The sequence below is a fragment of the Tyto alba genome, unplaced genomic scaffold, assembly GCF_018691265.1.
Source record: "Tyto alba isolate M040663 unplaced genomic scaffold, T.alba_DEE_v4.0 Super-Scaffold_27, whole genome shotgun sequence".
Classification (NCBI taxonomy): domain Eukaryota; kingdom Metazoa; phylum Chordata; class Aves; order Strigiformes; family Tytonidae; genus Tyto; species Tyto alba.
In genome coordinates this window covers 23192850-23220615 of record NW_024881301.1, presented here as the reverse complement: position 1 = coordinate 23220615, position 27766 = coordinate 23192850, and the positions used below count along the sequence as shown (strand labels likewise).

Sequence of the window (27766 nt, the reverse complement as noted above, 5' to 3'; positions counted from 1 at the left end):
CACGCTTTCGCTGCGGGAGGTTACCATTCAAACCCCGAGGTTTAATGCCTCAAAGGATCTTCTGCGTTTTATTTTTTTAACCGATCTTGGTGACCTTCAATCAGGCCCCAAAGGTACTGACAGCGACCGAGACACTAAGACACTGCAAAAAAAAAAAAAAAACAAACCAAACCAAAACAAAACAAAAAATAAAACAAAACAAAACAAAACAAAAAAACACCCCCAAAAACCAAACCGAACAAAAAAAAAAAAAAAAAAAAAAAAGAAAATAAACGATAAAAGCACAAAACAAAAAACAACAAGAAGCCAGCGGGGGAGAAGATGACGAGGCACTGCCGGCAGCCCCGAGCCCGCTGAGGAGACGTGGGCGCTGCCCTCCCTCGCACCTCTCCCGTCCCGCCCAGCAACGCGCACGCGCACACAGCCGCCTCGCCGCCGCGGCGAAGCTCCTCGGGGAAGGCAAGCACCGGCGCCCCACGGCTACTTGAGCAGCCTGACCCGCTACTGCGCTGCCAGAAGCGGCTCCTCGGTTACCGAGCGCCGCCCCGCCGCCTTCCCAGACCGCGCAGGCGCAGCCGGCGCCGCTGAACAGGTGAGGGCGCCTAGCCCGCATGCGCGCCGGCGGCGGCGGGGGCAGAGCGGAGCGCGGAGGAGGGCTTCGTTCTGCGCCTGCGCGCCGCCGGCCGTGCGGTGCGACCCCGCGCATGCGCCCCGGCGGGCTGTCAGTGCCTTCCCGGGGGCGGGCTGCAGCCGGTAAGTGGCAGCCGCGGCGCCGTCTGCCCCCGCCGCGGGCCCCGCGCCAGCGCCACGGCCGGGCAGTGCCGGCTGCCGCTGCCTGCGCCGACCCGCGCCTAGCGACGAACGGGGAGCGGGGGCCGGGCCGGGCCGGGCTGGGCTGATCCGATCCGGGGAGCCCCTCGGGACGGCGAGGCCGAAGGGGGTGGTGAGGGCTCCTCCGGCGCGGCCGCCCTCCGAGGGCTTCTGGCGAGGCCGGAGGATCTCGGCGTGGCGGGGCCGCGGCCTCGCCTGCGCGCCCGGGGGCAGATCTCCGGCCTGTGCCCGGCGGGGACGGGCACCTGCGTCGGTGCGAGTAATTCGAGTGGAGCGAGCGCGGCCGGGCGGAGCTGAGCTGCCGGGCGGAGCTGGCGCTGCGGGCCGGGGGCCGCCGCGGCTTTCTCCGAGCTTTGCTTTGAGGGGTCGTGCCCCAAACCTGGGTGTCGCCGCGCACCTCTAGCCCAGGGGCTCGTTTCTGGAGGGGGCGGGGGCCTCCCGCTGGCTCCCCCGGCCGGAGCCTGAGTCCCGAGGAGAAGGGTGTGCTTGCAGCTGAAGTCTTTGCAAGACTGCTCGGGAACTTTCTTTTGTTCACGTCTTCTAGCATTTCGCTCTGAAGATGTTCGTGGTTTTGGCTGATAGGCTGTGTATAAAGCTGACGTGGTTTCTTAAAGTTTGTTCTTCCTTTGGAATAGCAGCTGTGCAACAACCTGTCTACCTCAGCAACTTCATATGTAATCAGTTAAGTGATTACGGTGCACTGGCAACTAATTTTGTTCATGACGTCTACTTAATGTACCAGGGTAGTGGCTGTGTGGGTTAAAGCTGTTGTAACTCTGTTGCATGTATTCAGAGTTGTTAATAAAGGCAGTGATTCAGTATAAATCTGTCTACCGTAGATACCATTTCTGTAGCAAATTCATATTTAAAAATAACAGTTTTATTAAAAAAACATAGATACAGTCCTGATAACTTGGAAGTGGATTGGGCTAAACAAAATCAGAGTGTTAATTTAAAGGTGTGAGTGATAAGAATAGGTCCTGCACCTTGAGATGTGGAACAAGCAATCAAACATCATTTGAGCTAAACAGGCCATTAGTAGAGACATGGTGGGTATGGTTGCACAGCTGAGGAGGTAAAGTAGGACATGAGTTTACATTGTAAAAATAATTCTGGAATAAGTGCATACTTATTGATGTAATTTTTGAAGGTACTACAGATAGAGATTGTGAAATACTAGATGAAGGAACCTGAGACATAGGTTTTTACAGATGAGCAGAACTTGCCTGGAATCTTTTTTAGCCCCATTAAGTTCTAAAATGACTAATTCTACTAATGCTGTACTGAGTCTGTCTGGGATGGAGTTAAATTTCTTCATAGGAGCCTGTATCGTGCTGTGTTTTTGATTTGTGGCTAAAACAGTGCTTATAACAACTAGTGTTTTGGCTGTTGCTGAAGCATGCTTGCACAGCCTCAAGGATTTCTCTTTTTCCTACTCTGTCCTGCATTTCCCTTGAGTAGCCTGGCGATGGGCAAGAGGTTGAGAGAGAGCACAGGTGGGACAGCTGACTCAAACTGGCCGAAGAGAAGTTCCATAACGTACAGTGTCGTGCTCAGCAATAAAAGATGGAGTAGATGAAGAAAGGGAGGTTTTGGCTTTCAGGGTAGCTGTTCAGAGACTGGGTGGAACATCAGTTTGCCTATGAGAGGTCTGGTTTGATGGCCAGCAGGTTTTACCTTTTCTGCATACTAGTTTACATGCATGTCTTGACTTCACTAGAAATTCTGCTGGAGATGTAGATTAAATACTTGGTTAATTTTTCCCTTCATGCCTTCACTTCTGATGCACTGATAATTGTGAGAAGAACTGAAAATGAGTAGGAAATCAAAAAATCATCCATCAGAAGTTGAAATGGAAATGCTTTATAGTTAAGTCTCTGGGTTTAGAGCTTCTACAGCTATGTTTCTCTCCACTTTTGGAAGGAAATTTGACCTATTTCTGCAGGGGGACTATGGTTCTGTCAGCTCTACCAGATTCTAGTTCAGGAAGAGTTAGGATTTTTGCTTGGGCCTGCTTCAAGATTCCTTTATGCTTGTCTCATTCTCCTTTTAATAGGCAAACATACTCTAGGATTATATAGAATCTGTTATTTAAATGAAGATTTGCTGTTCTTTTGTTGTTGTCTTTTGTTTTTCTTTAATGCAAATTTTCAGAGAGCAAGATAAATGTAAAAACAGTAACTAGAGAGAACATTTCAGGTAAACTAACGAAACAGTTGAGTGGCTTTAGATGTGATTCTTGTAGAATTCTGATTACTGCTTTTTATAACGCGGTCTAATGATGCTTCTGTCAAGTCGCACTGCTTTTATTGCCAAAGTTGGTTCTCCAGTTGTTAACTTTGAAATTACATATACCTATTAAAGGAAACATTTTCTAAAAATGTTCTATTTCTTTTCAGTACTGTTAAATTATGAAGGCATTTTGAGGTCCTAATCAACAATGGAGGAAACGGATAGGGAAGCAGTTGCAACAGCTGTTCAGAGAGTAGCGGGAATGCTTCAGCGTCCTGATCAGCTGGATAAAGTGGAGCAGTATCGCAGGAGGGAAGCACGTAAGAAGGCTTCAGTAGAAGCTCGACTCAAGGTACAAAGTTTGAGAAACCTGAGTATCTGTGGTGCAGCTTGAATGTACCTTCTTTTTTTTTTTTTCCCCTTCGGTTTTTTGATTCTACATTTTCATCCAGATAGCTTTAAACCATGGCCTTTAATTTTTTTCTCTGTGTCCAAACCAGAAACTTTGCATTCTGAAAGTAATGCAAGATAACGCTGTACATCTTACTGGAATTTTAGTCAAACATTTCAATTGTTCTTATGTCCTATAACTTTACAGTTTATCCATGGACAGCTACCCTCTTGCTGTGTGTCCTGTCAGCCAACAAACCTATGTTTTAATGATTGAATACTGAACTTGTAACAAAAAATTGATGACACTGTCTGAAAAAGATGTCAGTTTAGTCTCTGACTTTTACATGGGCTTATGAAAGATAGCTAAAATCTATCAGGTTATAGTCTCTTGCAGAAGTGTACCTCATCATTTTCCCCCTCCTTCACATGTGTACATGTGAGTGCACACACACACAGACATAGCCTGAAATATGAGTAAGGTCATCCTGTGGTTAGTATCTATGTGTTACTGAATTCTGTGTTTTCTTCCTCCACTGGTACTCGCTAGCCAACAGTCATTTCAGACCACTATATTAAATAATTGGAGTAGAGCCTTAGAAAAATGTTTTGGGAAATATTTTTGGGTTTACCAGATCAAAATGGCTGGTATATACTGTATCTAATCTTACATTTCAGAATAAGTTAGTTTATCTTACAACTATTTGATGGCTCCTTCTTTGCGGGAGAATGCATGAAGTAGAAGAGAGCATGTCTTCTTTCACAGTGAAAAGATCTGCTAGCAAATTACATGTTAATTTTTGTCTGTAGCATAAAACCAGATTTTTCCTGATGTCTTGGACTGGGCTTTTCAGATTTAAGAGAGGAAGCATATAGTGGGGTCTGTTAATAATGGATCAGCTGTTTAGTTACTGTGATCTGTTTATAATACTTGAGCACAGTCATTTGCCTACTGGCTGCTTCTATAGACAGTGATAACTAAACATAACCTTCTAAGTCTTGTAAATGCCTAAATCCACTCTATAGCTAGTTTCCTTGTCATTTTCCTTAAGTTACCTCCGGTCATCTATGGGTGGTCAGACATAACTGTTCCAAAAAGAAGTATAATACCCCTTAATCCATTCAGGATGCATTTCTGAAATGGGTGATCATTAGTGATGCAATGGCTAGCAAAGCAGTTTTTTCCAATAGGAATTACTATAACGGGTGGGAGTACAGAGAGGATGTAAGAAATACTCTTGCTCTGTATTGAAACTGTATGTATGTATGGAAGATGGAGAGACAAGGGCGTCAGGATCATCAGCCAGAGGAATGGCTGACTTTTCAGGTTGGATTACTGTTGAAAAACCTCAGCTGCTTCGTGTATGTGATTGAACACATGGTAAATCTTTTAGTGTGAACATGTTGGTGCTTCTTTCTAACTGGATATGCTTTCGTTTTTGTCATAATTTTCTTCAGATGAATCAAGATAATCGAGTCAATCAAGGGTGAAGAGTAGAAAACCAGGGTAGTAATTCTGTGTCACTTACAGGGATGAAGCAGCAGAGATCTGGAATGGTGTTCTGTCTAAAACCCCAGCATCTCTTCCAGTTGGTTATGCTACCCATCTCTCTATATCCTCTTCTGCATATTTAGTGATGTCCATTTCTTATATCCTTCTCTGCATTTCTTCCTGTGTTATATAAGTTCTTGCAGGAAAAACTGCTTTGAAATGTGTCAAACTCATCTGCTTAATGTGAGGCTGGTGGCGGTTAGTGAAGCAGTATTTTAAGGATCAGTAGCAGAACTTTGAAATGATGGGTAGATAAGAACCAGCTAGCACTGTAGGCTCGTACTTCTGGGCTCTGCGGTCTAAAATGTAGACAAAAAGCTGCTTGGACTCTATTCCAGAGCGTGAAAAGTTATGAGCATTTACAGCCATCTTTGTGCACTTAGTCAATGGGAGAACTTGGGTTTTGGTTTCCTCTCCCCCTGAAGAAATACTGTATACATATCCTAAGAGCATTCCTAGGATATGGGTTTTCCTGAGTATGGACATGCTTGAATCCTTTACCTTTTGAGTCTTCATTGATGTGCAGTTGTGAATTTGAGCCATAGGGCTGTAGGGAGATCAGGCAGCCAGGATCCTGGTTCCATGTCCTTCTGTTGAGGGCTATCACTTGAGATAAGAATGAAGTTTTGAGCCCTGTTCCTATGATGGGTTGGTTTTTTCATTTTTTTTAATACAGTGACCATCAGTCCAATCTAATACGAATATGCATTCTAGGAAGTAATTCCCAACCCCAGCTGATAATTAGAAGATGAACTGAACGTGGGTGGATGTCTGTTTTTAGAATTTTCCTTGGCTGTTTGTGTCAGTGACCAAGATTAGTGATTGTTTCTGTTTAACATAATCAAGTTTCTGCAAAAGTTATATAGACAGAAATTTGAATATGTAATACTTGAAAGATCTGCCTCAGAAGAAATTGCAATATCAAATCAGAAGTATTGAACATTTAATGGTTATGTGATTTTACAAATAGTTTATGGGCAGCTTCAGAAGATTGTTTTGAGTATCGTGTTGAATGTTTGAGTGTTGAAATGATCTCAGTTCCTGTAGGAGAAAAATGTGTTAATGCAGCAGTTCTGTAGATAGATACCGTATAAAAATGCCTTACCACTGCTTACTTGTACAGAGTCTGACAGGAAAATAAATTTTTATCAATAAAATCAGCATGTCATAATTTGAAAGTGCATAAATAGCGGTAGTTTAAGATTCACTGCATTTTTCTGGGACTTTCCAGTATATTTAAAACATAATAAATGTTGTTCATAGTTACCAGGATTTCCTCTTTGGCTTCTGGTATCAGACAGAAAGTTCCATGACTGGCCAAGCTTTTGGGCCTTAAAAGCATGGGAAAAAATGTGGTTTGATTTTTAGCAAAACCATTAGTGTCTAGTTTCTTTATTGGTTACTTCAAGTCCTTGAGATAGGCAACTGAGTTTTCACTGATGTCTTGCCTTTGACTTGTCTTTTGAATCTGTTATTTCCAGTTTCATTTTCCACTCACCTAATCTAATCTTAGACACATATTTTTAAAAGTACATATATAAAAATACATATATAAAAAACCTGCTGTGAAAACCTGATCTGATTTCTTTCACTCAGGTATGCACTATAATGTATTTTAAGTAATATGTCTGGACTGTTAAAGGATATTCAGGACTAATAGCCTATTTGAAGAGTCATTGTTTCAAGTGTCACCTGTCACAAGAGATATATTGCTATATATAAACATACAGATAGATATATACCAATAACTGCAATTTATGCAAAAATAATCTAGCAGTTAGATTGTTGGTCTGGTTGTTGGTGTTTCACAATGTTGAAATTTTATTCAGTTTGAGTTTTTATTCTTTTCTGTTTTGACTGAATTCCTTTTGATTTTTTCACTTTCAGACATGACAGGCTGGGAGGGTTTGTGTTTTGGGTTGTGGGTTTTTTGGTTGTTTTTTGTTGTTGTTTTTTTATAATTTAATTTTCTTTAGAACATTTTCAGTTGCCAATCAAAATGTGTAATTGTCTTATTAAAACGCTTTGTGAATCTGTACATACCAAGCATTCTGTTGAAACATCTGGATCAGTTTTCTTCCGATATCCCCCTTTGAATGAATTTATGAAGGAAATGCAAAGAAATCTGATTCTGCCTTCCCATGATCCTGGTTTAATATAGATTTATAAAGATTATGATCTATCTGTCCAGGCTCCTATGATAGCTTTGCAGGTGAACCAGTTGTATCTAGGTCCTTTAAAACTAAGTACAGCTTCAGAACTTGAAAAAAAATTATATGTGCACACACCTTTTCAGTTTTAGGGCTTTTTTCCTCTAAAAATGTGAGATACTGAAATGAAAATTAATTCTTGAGAACTGTTGAAAATATGGAACTTACAATGATTAATATGAGTTCGTTGTTTGTCTCTTTATTTGTGTTTGTCTCTTTATTTGTGTTTGTCTCTTTATTTGTGTTTGTCTCTTTATTTGTGTTTGTCTCTTTATTTGTGTTTGTCTCTTTATTTGTGTTTGTCTCTTTATTTGTGTTTGTCTCTTTATTTGTGTTTGTCTCTTTATTTGTGTTTGTCTCTTTATTTGTGTTTGTCTCTTTATTTGTGTTTGTCTCTTTATTTGTGTTTGTCTCTTTATTTGTGTTTGTCTCTTTATTTGTGTTTGTCTCTTTATTTGTGTTTAAGGCAGCAATCCAGTCACAGTTAGATGGAGTACGAACAGGTTTAAGTCAACTGCACAATGCACTGAATGATGTTAAGGACATTCAGCAGTCTTTGATAGATGTCAATAAGGACTGGAGACAGAGCATCAACACCATAGAAAACCTCAAGGATGTTAAGGATGCTGTAGTGCAACACAGCCAACTGGCAGCTGCTGTAGAAAATCTCAAGAACATCTTTTCAGGTAATCTAATGTTCTTTATGTAATCCATCATATACTGAAAGCACTTTAAAATGGTACTAACAGCTGTAAAGTCGTCAAGTAATGTCAAGAAATTTAAACCTCACTGGAAATGAAGAATTAAGGAAGAATCACCTGCATATCGCATTCAGAGAAGTAGCTGGTAACCATTAAATATGTATTGAGTCTAAATTGTGCTGTAAAAACTTCTAATCTGACCTATAGCGTCATTAAACATAAATCACAAAGAAGCTTCTTGCTAGCAATCGGTAGCAGGGATGGTGATTTTAGGAAGTGAAAAACTTTTGCAAACAAAGGCAAAATATGAAGCAGTAAGATCTCACTTCAAAGATTCCCTGGCAGTCTTTCTCACACTATAGTTAGGAGCCTAGAGGTTTTCCATTAATGTTACAAGTGTAAGTCTAAACTACCTAAAGTTCAGTTTCAACTGTGCACGGTCCTTGCTTCAGATTCAGGCAGCGCAATCACAGAACCAACCCATGCATAAAGAAATTGTACGCGGGAGACACTTCTTCCTTGCAGCACTGCACAACTGTGGCAGTTTGCAAAATTAAGTAAGAATGATGTGATATAATGGACACTGTAAAGATGACGAAGGTGGGATTACTGTTGTCCTTTTATGCAGCCAAAGGTCCACTACCATTTCATCTTGAATCAGGGTGAATTCCTTGACAGGACTTTTCTGCTGATAAGCAATTTTTAAGATTTTTACCCCTATAATGGGGGATGAACCTACCATACCCTTTTTGATTTTTATTTAAATAGTCTTTTCTCTCGTCTCCTGATAGTAATTCTCAAAATGTACCTATAAAGAAAAATTGTTTCCCAGTCATACCAGCGTGATTTGTTTAATCTCTGTGAGAGTGTGGCTAACTGCTACAGTATCAAACTGGGATATGGTGTGCAACTTAAAGAAAAAGAGTGATATTTACATGCAATTTACATACAACAAAATTTTATATGTTCCAGTGCTGAGTTATTTTGGGGCTGTTGTTTTCTTTTACACTGATGAATGCAATTGAGACAATAAGCCTTTTGTTTTCTGGCATTCTGAGAGGGTTTTATTGTGAAGCATCTCCCCCCAGGATTGTTAAACAAAATAGCTGATGATAACTTCACTCGGAGCAACACAAATGTTCTGTAAACCAAATGGTTTTCATCATGATTAATAATTGTGTATAACTGTCTTTTGAAACCTTTTTTTTATCACTGGCTGCCTTTTTTGTAGTGACAGTTTTTCTGCTGAGATTTTCAGTTCTCTCCCCACCAGGATCCTAATTTTCTTCTATAGTATTCCTCAAATACTGAAAAATAATAAAGAAAATAATCTTCTAAACAGTTTAGCAGCGTAAGTAATTATCCCTGTTCTTCTCTCTGCCTTAGGCAGGCAAAAACTCTTCCTTCAAGAAGGAGGTAACAGCCTCAGGTTCCACAGAGTAAGTGCCTTTTAGTCAGGCGAGTTATTAGCTTTCTTACACAAAAGGCTTTTACTGAAATTTGTTTCATGGTAGACTTTCATGGACTTTTTTTCCTTAAGGGTGGAGAAAGGAAATTATGTTCTGTTGGCACTAGGATCTTAGTTTGTTTAGCCACTGATAAAAATGGAGCATTATAGTTAGTAAAGTACAAAGATAAATAGCATTTACTGTCAATTTTTTTATACTTCAAAATTATTTCCTTTAAACTATTTCAAAGTAGTTACTACAGCTGTTCTCCAGCTTGTTTCCTAATGCTTTTATTGTCTTGTATTCACGTTTTGTATTTTGATTGTGTTTTACTTTTTTTTTTTTTTTTTCCCTTCTCTTTTGCTGTTGTTTCAGTTCCAGAGATAGTCAGGGAGACCCAAGATCTGATTGAGCGAGGAGAACTTCTGCAAGCTCATCGAAAACTGATGGATTTAGAGTGTTCTCGCGATAACCTGATGTATGAGCAGTATCGCATGGACAGCAAAAACACGCATGACATGAACCTCATCCATACATACTTTGGGGATATGCAGAAACTTTCTGAGGAGCTGGCAAAGCAACTTTGGATGGTGGTTCAAAGATCTCTTGTTACAGTCCGTCGAGATCCAACCTTACTTGTTTCTGTTGTTAGGATAATTGAGAGGGAGGAGAAAATTGACAGGCGCATGTTAGACCGGAAAAAGCAAACTGGGTTCATACCTCCTGGCAGACCAAAGAAGTGGAAAGAAAAAATGTTCAACATTTTGGAAAGAACTGTGAGCACACGCATTGAAGGCACTCAAGCAGATACTAGAGAATCTGACAAAATGTGGCTTGTACGCCATCTAGAAATCATACGTAAATATGTCCTTGATGACCTGCTCGTGGCTAAAACCCTGCTGGATCAATGCTTCCCTCCACATTATGACATTTTCAACAAATTGTTAAACATGTACCATCAGGCTTTGTCCACACGCATGCAGGAGCTTGCTGCAGAGGATCTGGAAGCAAATGAAATTGTTAGCCTTCTAACTTGGGTTTTAAATACCTACAAAAGGTAAGGTCCCCTCATAATTTCTGTTAGCAGTAGTTGAGAGTAAGTGTACAAAACACAGTTTATGTGCTAATATTTGCATGTCTATTAACATATAAGAACCAAAACCAGAAGAGGAATAATAGTAAAGACCTTGCTGGGTTGATATTTATTATGCATTTTACTTTTAGGGGATTGCACCTTCAAATTTGTTTGTATTTTCTAATATGTGATTTTATTTTTTTAATAGCTCTGTAAGCTTAAAGTTTTAATGCAGTTAAAGACCTGCTTGATGCTACAGTCACCATGTATTGGTGTGCCAGTTTGGTGAAGTATTGGGAAAAGCAGAGTAGACTAAGAGCTCGTGTGTGTGAAACGATGTTTGTTGTTGGCCACAGCCCTAGAATATTTGTATGGTTATTAACTTTCTATTGTTCTTTTTTACAGAGTCTGGGACTGTTTGTGTTGCTTCATTGCTGTTAAATGAAAAGAATGTAGTAATTTCCTTCAGATTTTCTCTGAGAACTGTGTGGTGACTTGTTTATTTAGAAGAATTTCTGCTTACAGGTTGTCTATGTGACGTTCTTAAACTCTTTTGAGTGGTGTGATTTGTTGGGATAACTTAAGCATTATGTCTTGTCTTGTTTTTTATATCCTCCAGAGCTCAAATGGCAACTGTTTAGTTTTTGCTGGCATGTAGTTACTAGGGGAGCAGACTTGTTCGGGAAGAAGTAGTGCTAGCCTTTCTGTGGCTCATGACCATAATCCTGTTCTCAATAGCTGGCATTGACCCAGAGTCTGCACTGTGTACATTCTTGCTGTCTTCAATTGTTCAATCTCATTAGTTTGACAAATTGGATGCTTCATAGGTTTAGAGTATAATACTGTAAAGCAAATAGGTAGGAGATAATACTGTTCTGTAGAATTTTTATAACCAGCTTTAAGATTCGTTTTCTGTTTAGAACTATGCACATTGCTCTACACTGCGAAGTCCTGCTTTTCATGCCTGCTTCTCTTGCACTAATGCATACTTGCATACCCATGCAGGGTATCCGAGAGATACAGTTACTAATAAGGGTACAGCTACTGATAAATTAAAGGAGCCGAGTTCATTGGACTGTTCTTCATTGTTAATAGAAGGCCAGAGGAATAACTCCACAATGATTGATAATCAGGAATATGTGAATCCCTCTACCTATAGGGGCATGGCCCTAGGTGCCCAGGTTCTTCATTTATGTCCTGGGGCTAATACTCCAGTAAGACAATTCTAGGTCTTAAAATTGCCCTTCCTCCAGAAAGTAGAGCAGATTGCTATTAAGTTAGACAATTCAAAGCTAAAATCTCTCAATCCCTGTATTCTGTCATAGAAAGAGCAGAAGGAGGGAGCAAAGCCAGCATTGCATTTGCTTACAAAGCAAACAAATCAAAAAAGGATCAGTCATGATAAAGAAGGTTACATGGCTTGTAGCACCTGGTGGCAAAAATCTTGGAAAGGAAGTGAAGCAGTGAGAGGAATAGATACGGTACAAGGTATCTGAAAATGCACTTTCCCCATGTATGTCCCTGTGACAAGTGTGATGGAAATTACAGGAAGTATCTCAGGAAGAAATTAAGGCTTTGAGTTTCTCTCAGAAGAAAAGAAGGGGGGCGGGAGGGGGGGAAAGCCCGAGAGTGTAGTACAGTAATTGTATTCTTACAGATTACAATAAACTGTTGTAAAAAGAATGATAAGTAGCTGTTCTGTATGTTTGCAGTGGACAGTGGAAGAAGAAATCAGCTCAGGCTTGTGCGTGGGAAAAATAAAGTGCTCAAGCAGGGTACTTGCAGAGCTTACCGAATCTCAGTCACTGGACATCTCTTAATAATATGATAAACGGGTCTCTATAAGGATATGTTTATGATAAACTGTGAAGGAGGATGGCCTACATGATGTCATGAGACCTGTGTTTCTGTAATATTTCACCATCTGTTCCCTGCTTGAAAAATAGGTTCCAAGCTATTGTTCCATTCCTTGTTCATGTCTGTGGAACGCTGTATGGTAGAAAACAGTTTTGTCCTTTCCAACCTTTCTCTGCTTTCATTAAATGTAGTTGAATATTAGAGGGAACATACAGATTTGTACTTGTATTTGCAAATTACAGCTGCGCTTCAAAACCAGCTGAGAAAATACAGACCAATTAAGAGAAGCATTGATTTTTTTTTCCATGTAATGAATTGATAAGAAAGCCACGCATAGCTTCTGTTTATAATATTTGCAAGATAGGAATTCTAAAATAATCATGTTCTACTTTACCAGAGCATGTATTGGAAGCTGTTTTTAGAACTGTATTCAGCTCATAGCTGAGAAGTAACATGATGCTCCATGTGGAATAGTAGCCTTTAATATTTGAATGGGATGCAGGCTTACTGTGCTAGATGTGTTTCTGGCTCACATTTAAGTCAATGAGAGCTTTGGAAACATACTGCTATTACTAAATCTGTACTGGGTTGGGACCAGGACTTAATCTGTGTTTTAGGAAGAATATAAGTTGTGTAAGATCCTGATGCCCATACTCACAACATCATTTTATCAGGTACTGATGAAGTGTTGACAAAACTGTTAAGAGAGTTCACTAACATTGCTGTAGAAGTCAACAATCTTAATTCAGAGGAATGGTGCTATGTATCTAGTTGCATGCTGTCTCTAGATCAAGTACCTTTTTTGACAAAACAAAGCAGGATTGGTGGCAAGCCTGGTACAGGAGGCAGAATAGAAGTCTTCTAAAATTTAGTTTCCAGATAATACATCTCTAGTTGAAATTTCAACATGATTATAAACCTTTTGCTGAAGGCAAGTAACTCTTCCCTATGGTTAGAAGCCTCCTGACACTTTTAAGAGGGTTGTCCTATCACGTCCTTTCCCCCAGACACTTGAGTTGTGGCAGTTGGGAAAGAGAACTTGTGTATAGGAATGATTTCTGTCTTTGGGGGCTAGAGGTAGGAGCCTGTGATCTCTGTTTTGGGGTTTCAGTTGATAAGGTTTAAAGTCTCTGTGGCCTTGTGAAGTACAGATGGTGGTAGTATAATGAGGCTAGAAATATTTTCTAATATGGCACAGTGCCATAAACAGCTTATCACATTTCCCCTGAATAAGCCTAGAGTAGGTCCTGCTATTATGTGTATTCTTTATGTAAACAGCAAGAGAATGGAATTCACTTTTCTGAATAGCTTGAGCCACTTAAAATATCTCCAGTCTCTTTTCTTACAGGCTCAGGAAGATGTTACAAATGTAAAGTGTTCAGTTACAGTAGCTTTTATGGTTTCAAAGACAAGAATTTTGCTATTGAAGTAGTTAGCCAGAGTATAGGTTTAGGGCTTTGATTTTTTTTTTTTTTTTTTTTCGTGATGTGGAAGCACCACTGTGCTGACTCACTGCACGTACCCAGAGAACAACTTTATCTTGCAGAAATACACAAACTAAACACTTGTTCGGGAATTCTTTTTATTATTTGCTATTTGTTTTTTATAGTTACCACTGCAAATATAGAACTTGTGGCTTCCTTCTGAAAAGCACACTAGAAATGGAATGTGAAACAACTGACGTTAATATGATTGAATATAATTCCATCAACTGTTAATAAAGCACTCTCTGAAGAGTGTGGTTTTGAGTTATTGATTTGTTTGAGCATGAAATATTAAGACTTCCTGCTATGTTGTGCTTTGTATAGCTTTGGGTTTTTTTGTTTGAGTTACACAAGTAACTCTATATAACCTTAGGAATTATGGATGCAAAATATCACTGTAAAGTATTAATTTTATATAATCCTTGTCAAAATATTTTTGAGGGTTGCTCTAGTTTCTTGATTTTATAGGGTTAGAAAGAACTTTCCTTTGCGAGCAAGTATAGCTAATAGTGCTGTTATAATACAGTATTCCTGAAGTGCACTTTTGAGTTGGCATGCAAGATGCCTTCTCCTCTTAAATTAGATGTATTCTCTACCAATACAGGAAGCATCTGTAGACTTTCTTTTAATATATTTTAGCTTTGATGTGGATGTGATACAAGTAACATACCAGAAGCTCTTCTGAGAAACTCAGCAGAGTATTTTGTACTTTTCACTGATCATTCCCATTCTGAAATTCAGAATGTGTAAGTATATCTGTCATCACCTCTGAAATTTAAGACACACATGAAAATGTCCCCTATTAAGAGACCACAGATTGAACCAATTGGCTTTTATTCAATCTTAAGCAATACCTGATTTTCATAAATAAAAGTTAGAAACACATCAAAGGGTTGAATGTTTGAAATGTCTGTAACGTTTTTTTAATATATGCTGGACTATAGCTTTTACATCCTGTTCTTTCTTTTATATAATTTTATTTACATTCCTTGTAAATGCATTTATTGTTGCAGTTACTATTAAGAACTTCTTGAAACATACAGATATTGGAACATTGCCCTTTACAGTGGTCATACAAAATAATCTGCATAGTTTTTAATTTTTTCTGCCTTTTTTTTTTTAACTAATATGTAATGCCTTTTTTTTTAAAACACTTAGTACAGAGATGATGGGAAATTCAGAACTGTCTCCTGAAGTGGATGTAAATTCTCTGAATCCTCTGATTTCGCAAAATGTGGTAGACCAGCTTCTCAGCAAATATATGTCAACACTTACTGTGAGTAATAATAATGCAAAGACACCTTCAGATGAATTTATAGCTGCTTTAGTGCCTCAGTGCTGCTCCTCCATCAGAGGAAACTAATGTGAGAAATGTAAACTTGATATCGTTACTTTTATAAATTTTCATATACTATGTATAGTTGGTTTATGAAGTTATAATCAGGTGATTTTATAGATGTGAATTGTGACATTTAAAGGAATGATTATGCTTTACAGACTGTATTAAACATATTTTATTAGAAAGGAAAGAATTCATGTGTTTATGTTTAAATTCACAATGCTAATATGTTAGGTATTACTATACTCAAAAGCCACTGAATGCAGCCTGGTCTCTTTAGTAACTCTGTCAACATTTGATGCAGATGTGATCTTTTCAAGGTAATCAGAATATTCATGCTTGCCAGTTTGATTCTTTTAAGTCTTTCCTTTCATGCCTGTTGACTGCATGAGCATATTTTCTTTTGTGGATGCCATTTCAAGTGCATCTTAAATATAAATACATTGCTTCTTGGTCATCCTAAGAATCACTAGAAATTGGTCAACTGCATGGCAAAGGAATCAGTATGTGATTGTCAGTTTTTTAAATGTATTTTTCTTTAAAGATCCACTGTTGATTGCCTCTCAGACTGGGTGTTGGGGTAGTTGGAACTTTAAACTTGCTGTTCTTACGTTGTTCAATTGAATTCCTACTCCTCGTAAGTTTAGGAGCTATGCCAGGCAGAGGAGGGAAATTTTCTGCTACTTTGGATGTGTCAGCTACCAAAATATGTCCAGCAATAGCAACAACTTGGACTTAACACTTGTCACCATAATATGGACTGCTCTTGTTATATCTCAAGGAAGTTGGCAGCAGAGCCTCTGCTTCACATTAGCTTTGCTAGGACTTCAATGCAAGTTTATTTTTCTGCACATACCTTTAGGACAAAAAAAACATTGGTTTGTTTTCTCAAGCTACTTTTGGCTTGATTCTGGAAATGCCTTTGAATTAATTTTGTCCCTTCTTAGGATGAAAAAATATGCCTTTATTGGCTTTTCAAAAATATTTTTCCCCTGCTTACTGAAAAATATTATAGAGAGTATTGTGTTTATATTCTACAAATAAAATAAAGCAAAGCTGCTATTCTGTTAAACACAGAGTGGTTTTCTTTTGCTGGTTTTGATCTTTGGCTGTATCTTCTTTTTAAGGCAAGAAATACTGAAACTGCCTATTTGTTTCACAGGATTCAGCCTGATCGAATTTTCCACATATTCCTACTTACACTTCTTATTTCTCTTGATATTGTGTTTAAAACTGTTTATAAACAAACTATAACTAGTTCTGTTTGAGTAAATGAAAGCATGTCCTAATTGTGATGGTCAGCTTAAATATTGATATTTAAGTCAACAAAAATGTGTCGTTTTCACAAGAAATAAAATGCTAATATGTTTTTTTTCCCCGAAACACCTCAGCTTGAAAAAATGTCTTGAGTGATGATCTTAAGATGAAAAATGTTGGTGTGCCCTGGGCTGCTGACCTAAAAGATTAATTCTTCTTTGCAAATCATACCTCATCACAAACAGTTCCATGCTTATGAGGAAAAAATATAGTATATTGTTTCATGTAGTTGAAGATGGTGCTGTATGTCTTTAGCAGGTACAGCACTTGACAGGCCACTCACTGTAGTCAAAAAGAGAAGAAAACTACAGGTCTGTTTGGTCGACAGCCTTTCTTGTGCAGGAAGACTGTAGAGCTTTCAGTTTCTTCCATTGTCATATCTGCTGATAGGAGCTTTGACCAAAAGATACTGATTTAATACATTACGAAATGTAAACACCGTTTAAAAATAAACAAATATACCTATTTTATACTTTTTTGATATTTCTGTATATGTCTACTGGTCATATTTAATTTTGCATGGTAGGACACACTAATACACCTGTCACATGCTGGAAAGAAGTATGAACTTCTTTATTACTAGAGGTTTTAACTAAATGTGAACAAAGTAGAAAAGAGGCAGAAACCTTCAACCCTTTGAAAACAGGGATAATTTTTTTTTAGATTGACAGAAATCAAAAAATCTAATTACATATTTGGCAAACATGATGGTATTTACTCCCTACTTTTACAGATATGTCCATGGTATCTGTGTCATGCAAATGACCAGAAAAATGGCTTAATCTGTTTCTAAAAAACAGTTGTTCTTAATGTCTGTTTGCTGTGTAATATGCTTGTTGGATGGGAGGAGAGCCTACCATTGTATCCCATCATGATTTTCTGCAGCACTTAAGTCCCAAGAAACGCAACTCATTTAATCTACTCCTGGGTTTTTGTCCCCAACAGTAACAAGCACCAGTTTTCTAAAATGTAGTTAAAAGGAACTACAAGCAGATATGTGCTAATTGTCCTTCATTAAGTAGTACCCTAATTTTTTCAGCTGTTGAAAAATTCAGTTTGAAACCTAAAGCCTGAGGCTTAATAAACGCTTCCAAAGTTAGTAAATATGTTGATTCTGACAAACTGACTTGCTCTTTGTGTTTGGACCACTCCTCTTCCAAAATGTGCCTAAATTTTATTCAAACTACATCACTAGTTTACCAGTACTAACCTTTGTCAATGCAAATTTTGTCTATGTTGCCTATGTCCTGTAGGGATGACAAGAATGGTCAACATTATCTGTTACTATGCCACTCATTATGGAAATGACTGCTATTCCAAATATTATAGTGGGGATTGTTGTGTTAAGTTAAAAAAAAAAAAAATCTTCTATTTATTTTGGTTGTTTTACTTAATGTAGTCTAACATCATTGGCTGGTTACGAAAAGCACTGGAGACAGATAAAAAAGACTGGATAAAAGAAACTGAACCAGAAGCAGATCAAGATGGGTACTACCAGACTACACTCCCAGCTATTGTTTTTCAGGTATAAGAGAATTTGGTGGGTCTAGAAAATCTACAGAAGCAGTCTGTGTATTTGGGGGAGTGGAGGGATGGGAGGGAGAAGCCAAACTATTTGTAACTCCATTGTTTCTGTGTCTGTTGAAGTATACTTTTTTTTTTTCCTGTAGAGTGGCTAGTTGAAGGGGTCGTTTCTTTTGAAGTTTTTATTTGCCTTTTTCATTTTAACACTTAGACTTGGTTCTTTTTATATTAGAAACATATTTTTCCTCGCCTATTTAGTTGATATTTCTATTTAGTTAACTGATTTTATTTAGGTCTCTTCATGTAAACTTGTAGTATAAGCCTACCAGATGGGTTGTTTATAAGTTATTAGAATATTGTTTGTTAATATGGTTCTGAGGTAGTTAGGCATGTATTTGTTCCTATAAATTATTCATTATACAAACACCTCATACTGGAAAGAAAAGTTCTGTTGAAGATCAAAAATATTGCTGTTTAAACAGTACTTCAGTGAACATTAAAGCCCATCTATATTATTAAATATCCTCAAACCAGAAAATATAAGTCTATTTCTAAGATCTTAAAAAAAAAAAAAAGCCACACAAAAAAAAAAAAAAACAACTTGCACCATCCTGTTGTTGTTAGTAGAAATGGAAAGTTTTTTTTGAAGTGATCTTTATCAACCAGAAAAACGTCAAGTGCTTATCCTAATTTTCTAATTTTTCTTTACAAATATTGTGTTGGGTACCTTCAATGAAAGATAGGTGTTCTCCCTGAATTCGTTTCCCGCTTCATTTTTTTTCCCTGTCTTATACCAGGATTTTTGCTACATTCTTTCACATTTGTATTAGCACCAAGGTTGACTCCATCTAATCCTTCTCAGACAGTGTGTGATGTTAAAGGAACTGGTGGCTGATTGGCTCTAGAGTTGTGCTGTCAAAGGCTGCAGTGCTGACTTTCATGGAACAGTGAAACTTTCAAAGGCATCTCAGCATCAAAGCAACTCATGTTTCCACTTGGCTCTGTACCCTTCCTTTTCAGTCCCTCTCTTCTCAAACACAGCTCCCTTTAGGTCACCTAGATCTTGTGCCTAGTTGTGTTTCTAAAGTTTAGGGCTCCCTTCTACTTCACTAATGTAAACTTACTACTTTCATATATGGGGAAAGGAAAGGCCTTCAAGTTATAAGGTTGTTCATTACTAGCTGCAGGAGCTGACCTAAGAACTTTGATCCACTGTAAAGCTGAATTCCTAATGAATTCAAAATACTAAGTATTCCTTGCTGAAAAATGAAAATTTTCCTGTTTTCAGTATCAGGAAAAAACTGCAGCATACATAATGGTTGTCAATAATTCATTAATCACACTTATGGAAATAGTGATTTTTGATTTAGTCAGCAGCAATTGTCTGGACTTGTTTTTTTTTTTTTAAAAAAAACCAACAACAACAACAACAACAACAAAAAAAAAAAAAAAAAAAAAAAAAAAAAAAAAAACAGAAAAAACAAACCCCAACTAAATAAAAAGCATATGTAGATCTGATGCTAGTGAGTGTCTCCAGCAAGATAGGAGTTTTGACTTTGGTTTACCACTGATAAATGCCTGTCTTTATAACTAAACTATTTTTAACTTAGATGTTTGAGCAGAATCTTCAGGTGGCTGCTCAGATAAATGAAGATTTGAAAACAAAGGTACTTCTTCTGTGTCTTCAACAAATGAATTCATTTCTAACCAGGTAACATAATTTTTAAAATAGAAATGCTTTATCCTGCCTCTCTTTGTTCCTACAATTCCAGTACTTTTTGCCTTTGGGTGTTTCTTTATTGCTTTCTCTTTCCCCTGTCACATCCACACCAAGCAAGCTTTTCTTCCCTTTTCTGTTCCTGCTTTTTTCCTCCCATTTCCAGTTTCACTGCAGAAGTTGTTCTGTGCTGGTGAGTGGCACTTTCAGTTCCTCTCTGCAAATGGTTCTAATCTTTGGAGTCAGTTATGCTTTCCTTTATATCTCAAAATTATATCTCTTTCTCATAAGACAGGCAAAAAACACCTCCTTGGCTGGATTCCTCCCAGAATAGAGAGACTAAACATCACATGAGCAACAAGCCCTTTATAAAACACTTCTAAATACCTGACAGGCCATTATGAAACGTTTGGTCCTACAGGTCTACTTAAGTTATTACAGATTTCTGCCTGTTTAATGCCGTTCCTTGTATATGTTACAGGTATAAAGAGGAAGCACAGTTGTATAAAGAAGAGCATCTTAAAAATCGTCAGTATCCTCAATGCTATGTTCAATACATGATTGCAGTCATCAACAACTGTCAAACTTTTAAGTAAGTCTGCATGTTCTTGCAGTGTTGTGAGAAAAATAAGTACTGATATATTTCATTTGCAATACTACATGTTCTCAAGACCTCTCTGCAAAGAGGGTTTCATTTAAGATAGTTGAGCTGACTAAACGAAGACAACAGGTTTAAATATATTGCTCTTTTAAGAGGCAGATACTGTGATTGCTCTTGCACTTGGCAAGCCAAGCCATTGCCCCTCACCGGTGAAAATTGATTTGTTATTCCAAGAATTTCATTGCCAAAGAAAAATTTATCTTCAACTTTCAGAGTTTGAAAAAGTTATTTCAGTTAGTTTGACTGGGGCCTGCCATCTTCTCTTAGATCTGATCTCCCACAGTTCACCTTCAAGCAGTGTGATGAAGGTGAACTGAACTGGAGGAAGGTAAAGATAGAGCTTGCTCTATTAAGAGTATCGAAACAGCAGAAAGAAATCCTCATTGCTCGTGTTTCAGTGTTCAGCAATCCAACCCCATGTTCATCTCTGTCTGCTGCTGTTCTCAAGTCTACAGATCAGCAGTAGTTTGTTACCAACATACAAGCAGTCTGGGTTGATCACTCTAAAATCACTCTGGAGAGTAAATTAAGGCTTCCAAAGCAAGCAGCAGGCGTTATTTCCCCTTGCCAAAAATAAGACTGTCTAGTATGTCTATTTGTGTGTATGCACTCCAAAGAATTTACTAGCAATGCAATTCTGCATCAGTGGATGAAAAGCATTGTTATTTGTCACAGAGAATCTATAATCAGTCTGAAAAGAAAATACTTGAAAATTGACATGGAAGACACATTGTCAAGCAGTCATACAAGCATGGATGCAACTTTAGACATCATTGCCAAAGAAGGATGCTCTAGCCTGCTAGACGAAGTCTTCATGGATTTAGAGGTTAGAACTGCTTTTCCTTAAAAAAAAAAAAAAGGTAGTATTTTATAAGGAAAAATCATTCGGGAATGAAATAGTTATGAAGCCTTTCAATTGCTAAACAATATATTATATGTGATGTGCTAGCAAAATGCCAGTAAATGTCAGTATTGTTCTTCACTGGTATAGTTTGCATGTAGGAGACTGAAATGTAGCTTACTTATATTTCACAGGATGACTTCAAGCAAGTGCTTTGTATATAGTGAATATTTTCTACCAGATTGTACTCAGTCTTATGTAGTTGAGTTTTAGGAATTATTTGGGAAACTACTGCTGATATTATCACCTTTATACAGGTGCAGTACACCTATAATTAAGATAGTTAATTGACCTTAAAGGGTGGGTCCTTTCTGACTGATAAATTTCCATGATTAAGAATTCTAGCTGCTTGTGTAGAATTCCTCAGGAAAAAAAGAGTTCTTTTTATTTCTGAAAAGAAACTGGGAGTATGGGGAGGGAAGCAGGGAAATTAGAGAAATGGCAGAGGTGAAGATGCTCCGGGTCTTTAGATTTGCAATAATATTTTGAACTATTGTGAACACCTTGAATGACTCACAGTAGGAAAGATGTGGGAGTAGTGTTTGTTTTAAACTTGGAGCTCTTAAGCAAAACCTTTATTTCTCATTAACTATGCTCATTGATTATGAGAAGACACTCCATCTACTTTAATGACCATTCTTTGAAATTCATTAACCTCAAGCTTCATGTCACTATTATCATTTATAAAATACTGTGCTCTAATAGGTAAAGATTTTTTTCCTCTGAGGAGAACAAGGCAAGATAGGTGTGTAGATGTAGAGAATACTGGAATTTTTATTTAGCATAGACATTTAAATAGAGAATGTAGTAAAGGATTTTAGAGAACTCCTTTGAAACAAATGCTTGTGTTAGTGCTGTTGGTGTACATGCACACCCAGTGCGTATGTTAGGGTAGCACTCTGAGGCAGCTGTCATTCTGACAACTGATCACATCATTTTCCTACACTAACTGGTTATTCCTTTTGAAGGAGTGTAGTTTAGAAAAGTATGACACTTAAATTTGTCTCCTATTTTTTTGTAACTGCACTGATACGATGAAGGTGTCAAAAACCTGTTCTGATCAGTTTTTTATTACCTTCTCAGCCACATCTCAATGAGCTGATGACAAAGAAGTGGTTGCTGGGGTCTAATGCAGTGGGGACTATCTGTGTCACTGTAGAGGATTATTTCAATGACTTTGCAAAGATAAAAAAGCCTTATAAAAAGGTAGGTGGAAAATGTTCTGTGATACTTTGCTAGTGTACTCTGAATAGCATGTTGGTTTGGAATTTCTGAACACTGAATGGAATTCAGAATTGGAATACAGAAATTGGAACTGATTCATCACTGGAAATGAAAAAATGTTCTTATTGAAGAAGTCTGAATCTAGTATTTCTGTCTTACCTTTTTTGTTCACAGCCATATAATATTGTCAAAGATGGATCAGAGTTGCAGGATTTAGTCCAGAAAATGTATCGGCACGTTACTAGATTGTATTCTTACCAGCTTATAATTTTCTACCTCTCCTCATAAATTTGTAGTCAAATAAAATTAGCTCTTCTGAAACTAGTTTTGCTGGACACTTATAAAAAAAAACAGTAATTAAAATGCACGTTCTGTAATTCCTAATTCTAGTATCTGCAATGAGGCATAGTTAAGTTGGTGCCATAAGGCTTAACAATACACTTAATTATTTCTTACTTTAACTCTTAAACAGATAGAGGGAACTGATCAAAGTTCCTCTGATGACCTCTTAACCTTCAGTATTTGCAGATCCTAGAGGCCTTACTATGTAAGTGAATAACAGGCATTTTCAGCCAACAGAAGTTAGGTCGGTCCCAGAATTATTCTGTATCCGTGGAACAGCTTTCTTTTCCAGATTTGGTTTGTTAATGTGAGGTAATAGTGCTTGACGTGGTTTTCTTTAAGTGTTAATACTAATCTTTACAATCCAGTGTGTTTTATTATGTATCATTTGTTGCCAACTCATGGGGAAGAAGATGACAAACACATTTTTTTGGCATTCATCACACCTGCTATTCCACTGTCTCCCAACACACAAATATCTCCCACAGGAGACACCATGTGTTCTAGCACTGGATGGGATGTGCTTTTGTTTCCCTGGTTTGGTGTGGCTGCTTTTCTCTGGTTTGAAAATATTCTTGATTAACCCTGTTTTGAAAATCCAATTTTTAAAAGCCACACGAACAGAGTGCCTGTAAAAAGAATATAGCCCAATGGGAAGGGCACTGTTCTCGAATAGGGGGGATATGGATCTTAGTTATTCTGCTTTGCCATTTTCCCTGCATGTAATGTGAATGCCCCATCATTGCACTGTTGGCTGCTCTTGAGTTACGTTCTTCTCAGTTTTAGTAGAGCTGTTCTTCACTTAATTTTAGTGAGATGGGGCATACATGGCAGTCTCCCACAGTCTCTTCTGTGCAGTTAATTTTCCTCTGTGTAATTGGCATCAATTCCATCAAAGCAAGAGAAGCTATCCCTGAACAAGCAGTAAACTCTGGTACTTCTGCACAGTCTCGAGAGCAGGACTCGAAATCTTCTTTTCTGTGTCCTGGATGAGGGCTGTGACTTCCAGTACTTTGCAATCTGTTGTTTTCTCTTCCCCCCCACTTTTCTTTCTTTCCTGAAACATTTATCCAAAATTTTGACTGAAGAACATGTTGACTGAAACTAAAGCTTGATATATGCTAATAAAATATGATTAAAAGTTTGTAGCTACCTGTTATGCAGGCTTTTTCTTAATTGTAAGTAACTTTGCCACCATACTTAGAGGAAAACAAAAACACCTGAGGACTTGTGGGATTTAAGGACTCTCCTTATATCAGAGTTGAAAAAACATGTAAAGGTTTGGGGTTTTTGTTTTGTTCTTTATTTCCAAACCTTAGCATTACTCCTGCAGCAATACCAGACGCTTCATTTAGTCACCAGTAGCTGTTTTCTGTAAAAAGACAATTGTAGAACAGCAAATCATTCAAGGAAGATCTGGGGAAGTGATTGCTGCTGGCTCTCTAGGCTTCTTACCAGAGCACTTAAAATGTAGGCAAGATTTGCAATGCTTTATGCAGTGTACTGGAGTTTTCCAGCAGAAGCTTCTGTGATGGCTGGCAACTCCTTGACCAGATCTAAAGAGCAAAGCCACAAGGCTGAGCACACAGGTCTGTTTTAAAGATCATCCAAATTATTTCATGTTTGTTCTTCTATTTCTGGTGCTTCTCAAAAATAATTCAGACATGTCATTGGAGATATCTTGGTTTTGTTGTTTCTTGTAATTGGCACTTCCTTTTCACTAGGGAAGCACAGATTTTCATTTCTGTTAGCATTGTGAAAATCTAAAGCCACTCAAACCGTGTAATGTTAGCAAAAATTCTGTACTGGTGATTAAATACATATTTCAAAGCCTAATAGTTGGTCAAACACTAAGAAAAAATGTCTGCTTTTGGAGGTATCACTGGCATAATCCACCACCTTTTCCTTTTCTTTCAGACAATGACTATTGAGGCCCATCGGAGAGTGGTTGTGGAATATATCAGAGCTATCATGTTAAAACGTATATCTTTCAAGAATGCAGAAGAGAGAAAAGAGGGTGCTGAAAGAATGATCAAAGAAGCAGAACAGTTCAGATTTCTGTTTAAGAAGCTTGCAGCTGTAAGTATTTTCTTTGGGTAATGCTGTTAACCTGGTAATTTACAATAAACCAGACATGTTTACTGCTTGGGGAAAATGGCTAGAGTTAGCTCTCCATGTCTCCAGCATGTTGGCTGACTGGTGAATATTAAGGATGCCAGCTGAGGGCACGGTTTCTGAACACACCCAGGCTTCCTGCTAAAGTTCCTGAGCACCAGTTCCTACTGCTTTGTGTTCATACAGCTCCCTGCAGCTGAATATGTGAATGGTCCCACAGAAAGAGGTACTGTGTTTTTGTAGTAGTAAGTGAAAGAAAAAAAAGCAGTTGCTTGTTAAAAAAAAAAAAAAAAAAATTGGGCTTTACTTTTCCTGGCTGGAAGAAAGGGCAGTAGTGCATTGAACAGATGCAGTTACCTGTTAGCTAAGTAGCATGCAGTGTATTCATTTAGAACTGACAAGTATGTTGACCCCCTTTAAAGTGAAGTAGAAATAAGAAAAGACAGGCCAGAAAAGGTATTTGAGAAACAATGTACAGGGTAGAGCTGAAATGAATACCGAATCTTTTTTTAACTGCATAAGGAGCAGGAATCTGCTGGAAAGCTCCTAGGGCCCACAGATGACAAAATGCCAAAAGAATGCAGAGAAAGATAAAGCCTGAAAAACTGGGTGGGGGTGGGGGTGGAAAGGAGCGGTGTTCATCTCTGCTCACTGTGGAAGATGTTGGGGCAGCTCCTGCATCAGAGCCCTTCATTACGTGGGATTCTGTGAAATACCTGTTTCAGATTAAGGCATTGATAAAACAGGTTATGGATTAAGTGGAATGAGCAATACTGGATTGGCAGGACCAGATGACCTGGAACTAACAGCACTAAAATAGTCCAGAGATTAAATAGATGTTACAGGTCAGTTGACCAGTTGTTGAAAGCTGCCTTGGTGGACAGATGACTAGAAGGGAGCTAAAGCAAGGTTGGTCTTTAAGTAACGTTTCAGAAGAGATCTGGTTTTCACATCGGTTATTCCTAATGTTTGTGCTGGCAAATTAGCAAAAGTTGAAGACTAGAATACATCACCGTGTGGATAAATACAACATATTGTTTGTAAGACAGGGCTTTCTTTACTGGTATTCTGAGAGTGGGATGTTCATCTCTGGATGAAGAACAGAGAAAGAGAGAAGAGGCTTATGGTGACAATTCACAAATATTTTGTTCATGTCTGAAAATTCAGCTCTTTGGGGAGTTCAAGAGCATTGTTAGGCAAAATACTAATTAAAGGATTGTTGATAGATATTGAGGAGATTGCTTTTATTTTGGGGTTGGGGGTTTTGTGTGGGTTTTTTTTTTTGTTTGTTTGTTTGGTTGGGGTTTTTTTGTTGCTTTTTATTGGGTTTTTTTGTTGTTGTTTTGTTTTTGTTTTGGGGTTTTTTTATTACTTTTCATCTTACAGGGCTCTGGAGAGGACACTGAAGGACTCTGTGACATCATTGAAGCCATTGCAGAGGTTATCAAGCTAACTGATCCTTCACTGCTCTATCTGGAAGTTTCAACTTTAGTCAGTAAATACCCAGATATCAGGTAATTCTCTTTGCCCTCAAAGTTAAAAGGTAGATAGGTAACATCATAGTTTCTATGTAGTCCTGGGCAAATTTTAAAACAATGTGTAAATGTGTTCATATTTTTCATATTTTAGAATGTAGCCGCTTTCTTCTGAAAAATAATGCTAATATAAAATGTATGTGAGCTGGACTAGGAGTCACATGTACTGAATTACTTGGTGGTACAGCAGAGGAATAATGAAAATACTTCCATTCTGTGTTTTGGGAGGGTAAAATATGTTTTAGTGTCCTAAGAGCAGCCAAAGTAGTGCTTTATATTGAGCTGGAAGAGCTAGTTCTGAGTGACTGGAGATGTGATTAAGAATTAAAGTACACACTGAAACTGAGTGAAAGGATTGCCAGCTAAGTGGTATTTCTGACAAAATCTTGGTTGCGCAGAGTTTTCTACTAAAGCCAGCTTTACCATTTTCCTTTGGCAGGGATGACCATATTGCAGCTTTGCTGACAGTGAGAGGCGATGCCAGCAGGGATATGAAGCAGACGATCATTGAGACTTTGGATCAAGGTCCAAGCCAACCGAATCCAAACTATGTGCCAATCTTTAAAGAAATTACAGTTCCTACTCTAACTGTGCCAAAACTTCTTAAGTAACTGACAACTCTGTGTTTGTGTGACATTACTGGTCTGGGATCAACGGGTTTTAAATACCTGAGGGCAAATTTCGCAGTGCTATTTTGAGTAAAGTTCAGTACACGCTGATACTTGCTAGGCGTGTTTCTTTCTCAAGACTCAGATGTGGGAAAATGTAATCAGATGTCTGAAATAAGATGGATGTAAAGGTCATGTTTGAAGAATGAAGCTTCTAATGGCCAGGGGGCATTTTACCGACCCATTTGTTACAGCTGTTTTTGCTGTCAGCAAATACATTTTTCTTGTGGAGTATGTTTGCCCGGTGCAATGCAATACTGTATAAAGATATTTATACCCAAAACAACAGAGCTGTATTATTGCTGGATATGCTAACATACATCACTTACAATACCTAAGCAGACTCCTTTAGAACAATCTTTATATTGGCACTGCATTGAGCATATATTAACATTCTCAATCCACTTTCCCATTATACTTTGTGTATGTACTTACTTCGGTGTAAAATAGTTTATTGCAGAAAACTTCATTATGAAATCATCATCTGTTTCCTGACTAAGGGGCTGAATGAAACTGCTACCGTGCAATTTGATTACAGAGTGAATAAAGACACAGAGGTACAATTTTTTTTTTCATTGATTTACTAAAAACAGCACATAAAGCACCACCAGTTCAGTAAAATGTTAAACCATTGCTACCTTAA

General features: G+C 38.1%; 2 protein-coding genes across 4 annotated transcripts in view; one reads left to right on the top strand and one right to left on the bottom strand.

Annotated features, from left to right (window-relative positions):
- Positions 1-470, bottom strand: part of LOC104365682 (dynein axonemal heavy chain 5) — a 168318-nt gene extending 167848 nt beyond the window's left edge. The window contains exon 1 of the mRNA XM_042798240.1: positions 387-470. The gene's annotated coding sequence lies outside the window, so the exon portion shown is untranslated. The remainder of the gene's footprint in view (positions 1-386) is intronic.
- Positions 471-676: 206 nt separating this feature from the next.
- On the top strand, positions 677-27766 carry EXOC3 (exocyst complex component 3). 3 transcript variants are annotated; one of them, XM_042798072.1, is made up of 13 exons: positions 677-753; positions 3231-3415; positions 7682-7901; positions 9740-10421; positions 14939-15056; positions 17836-17961; positions 19571-19671; positions 20159-20269; positions 21014-21164; positions 22323-22445; positions 24723-24884; positions 26307-26434; positions 26895-27766. In XM_042798072.1, exons 2-13 carry the CDS (start codon positions 3272-3274, stop codon positions 27064-27066), a joined length of 2238 nt encoding a protein of 745 aa, XP_042654006.1. In that variant the 5' UTR covers positions 677-753; positions 3231-3271; the 3' UTR covers positions 27067-27766. The 3 variants fall into 3 exon arrangements, with proteins under 3 accessions (XP_042654006.1, XP_042654007.1, XP_032860226.2); XM_042798073.1 differs by lacking the exon at positions 677-753 and adding an exon at positions 785-925; XM_033004335.2 differs by lacking the exon at positions 677-753 and adding an exon at positions 1099-1512.

What these genes read in the sequence shown, in the direction of transcription:
- EXOC3 (XM_042798072.1), top strand. Translation starts at nt 3,272, where the DNA reads ATGGAGGAAACGGATAGGGAAGCAGTTGCAACAGCTGTTCAGAGAGTA. An exon ending in AAGTCTTCATGGATTTAGAG is followed by an intron (nt 21,165 to 22,322) that starts GTTAGAACTGCT and finishes TTACCTTCTCAG; the next exon opens with CCACATCTCAATGAGCTGAT. An exon ending in AGTAAATACCCAGATATCAG is followed by an intron (nt 26,435 to 26,894) that starts GTAATTCTCTTT and finishes TTCCTTTGGCAG; the next exon opens with GGATGACCATATTGCAGCTT.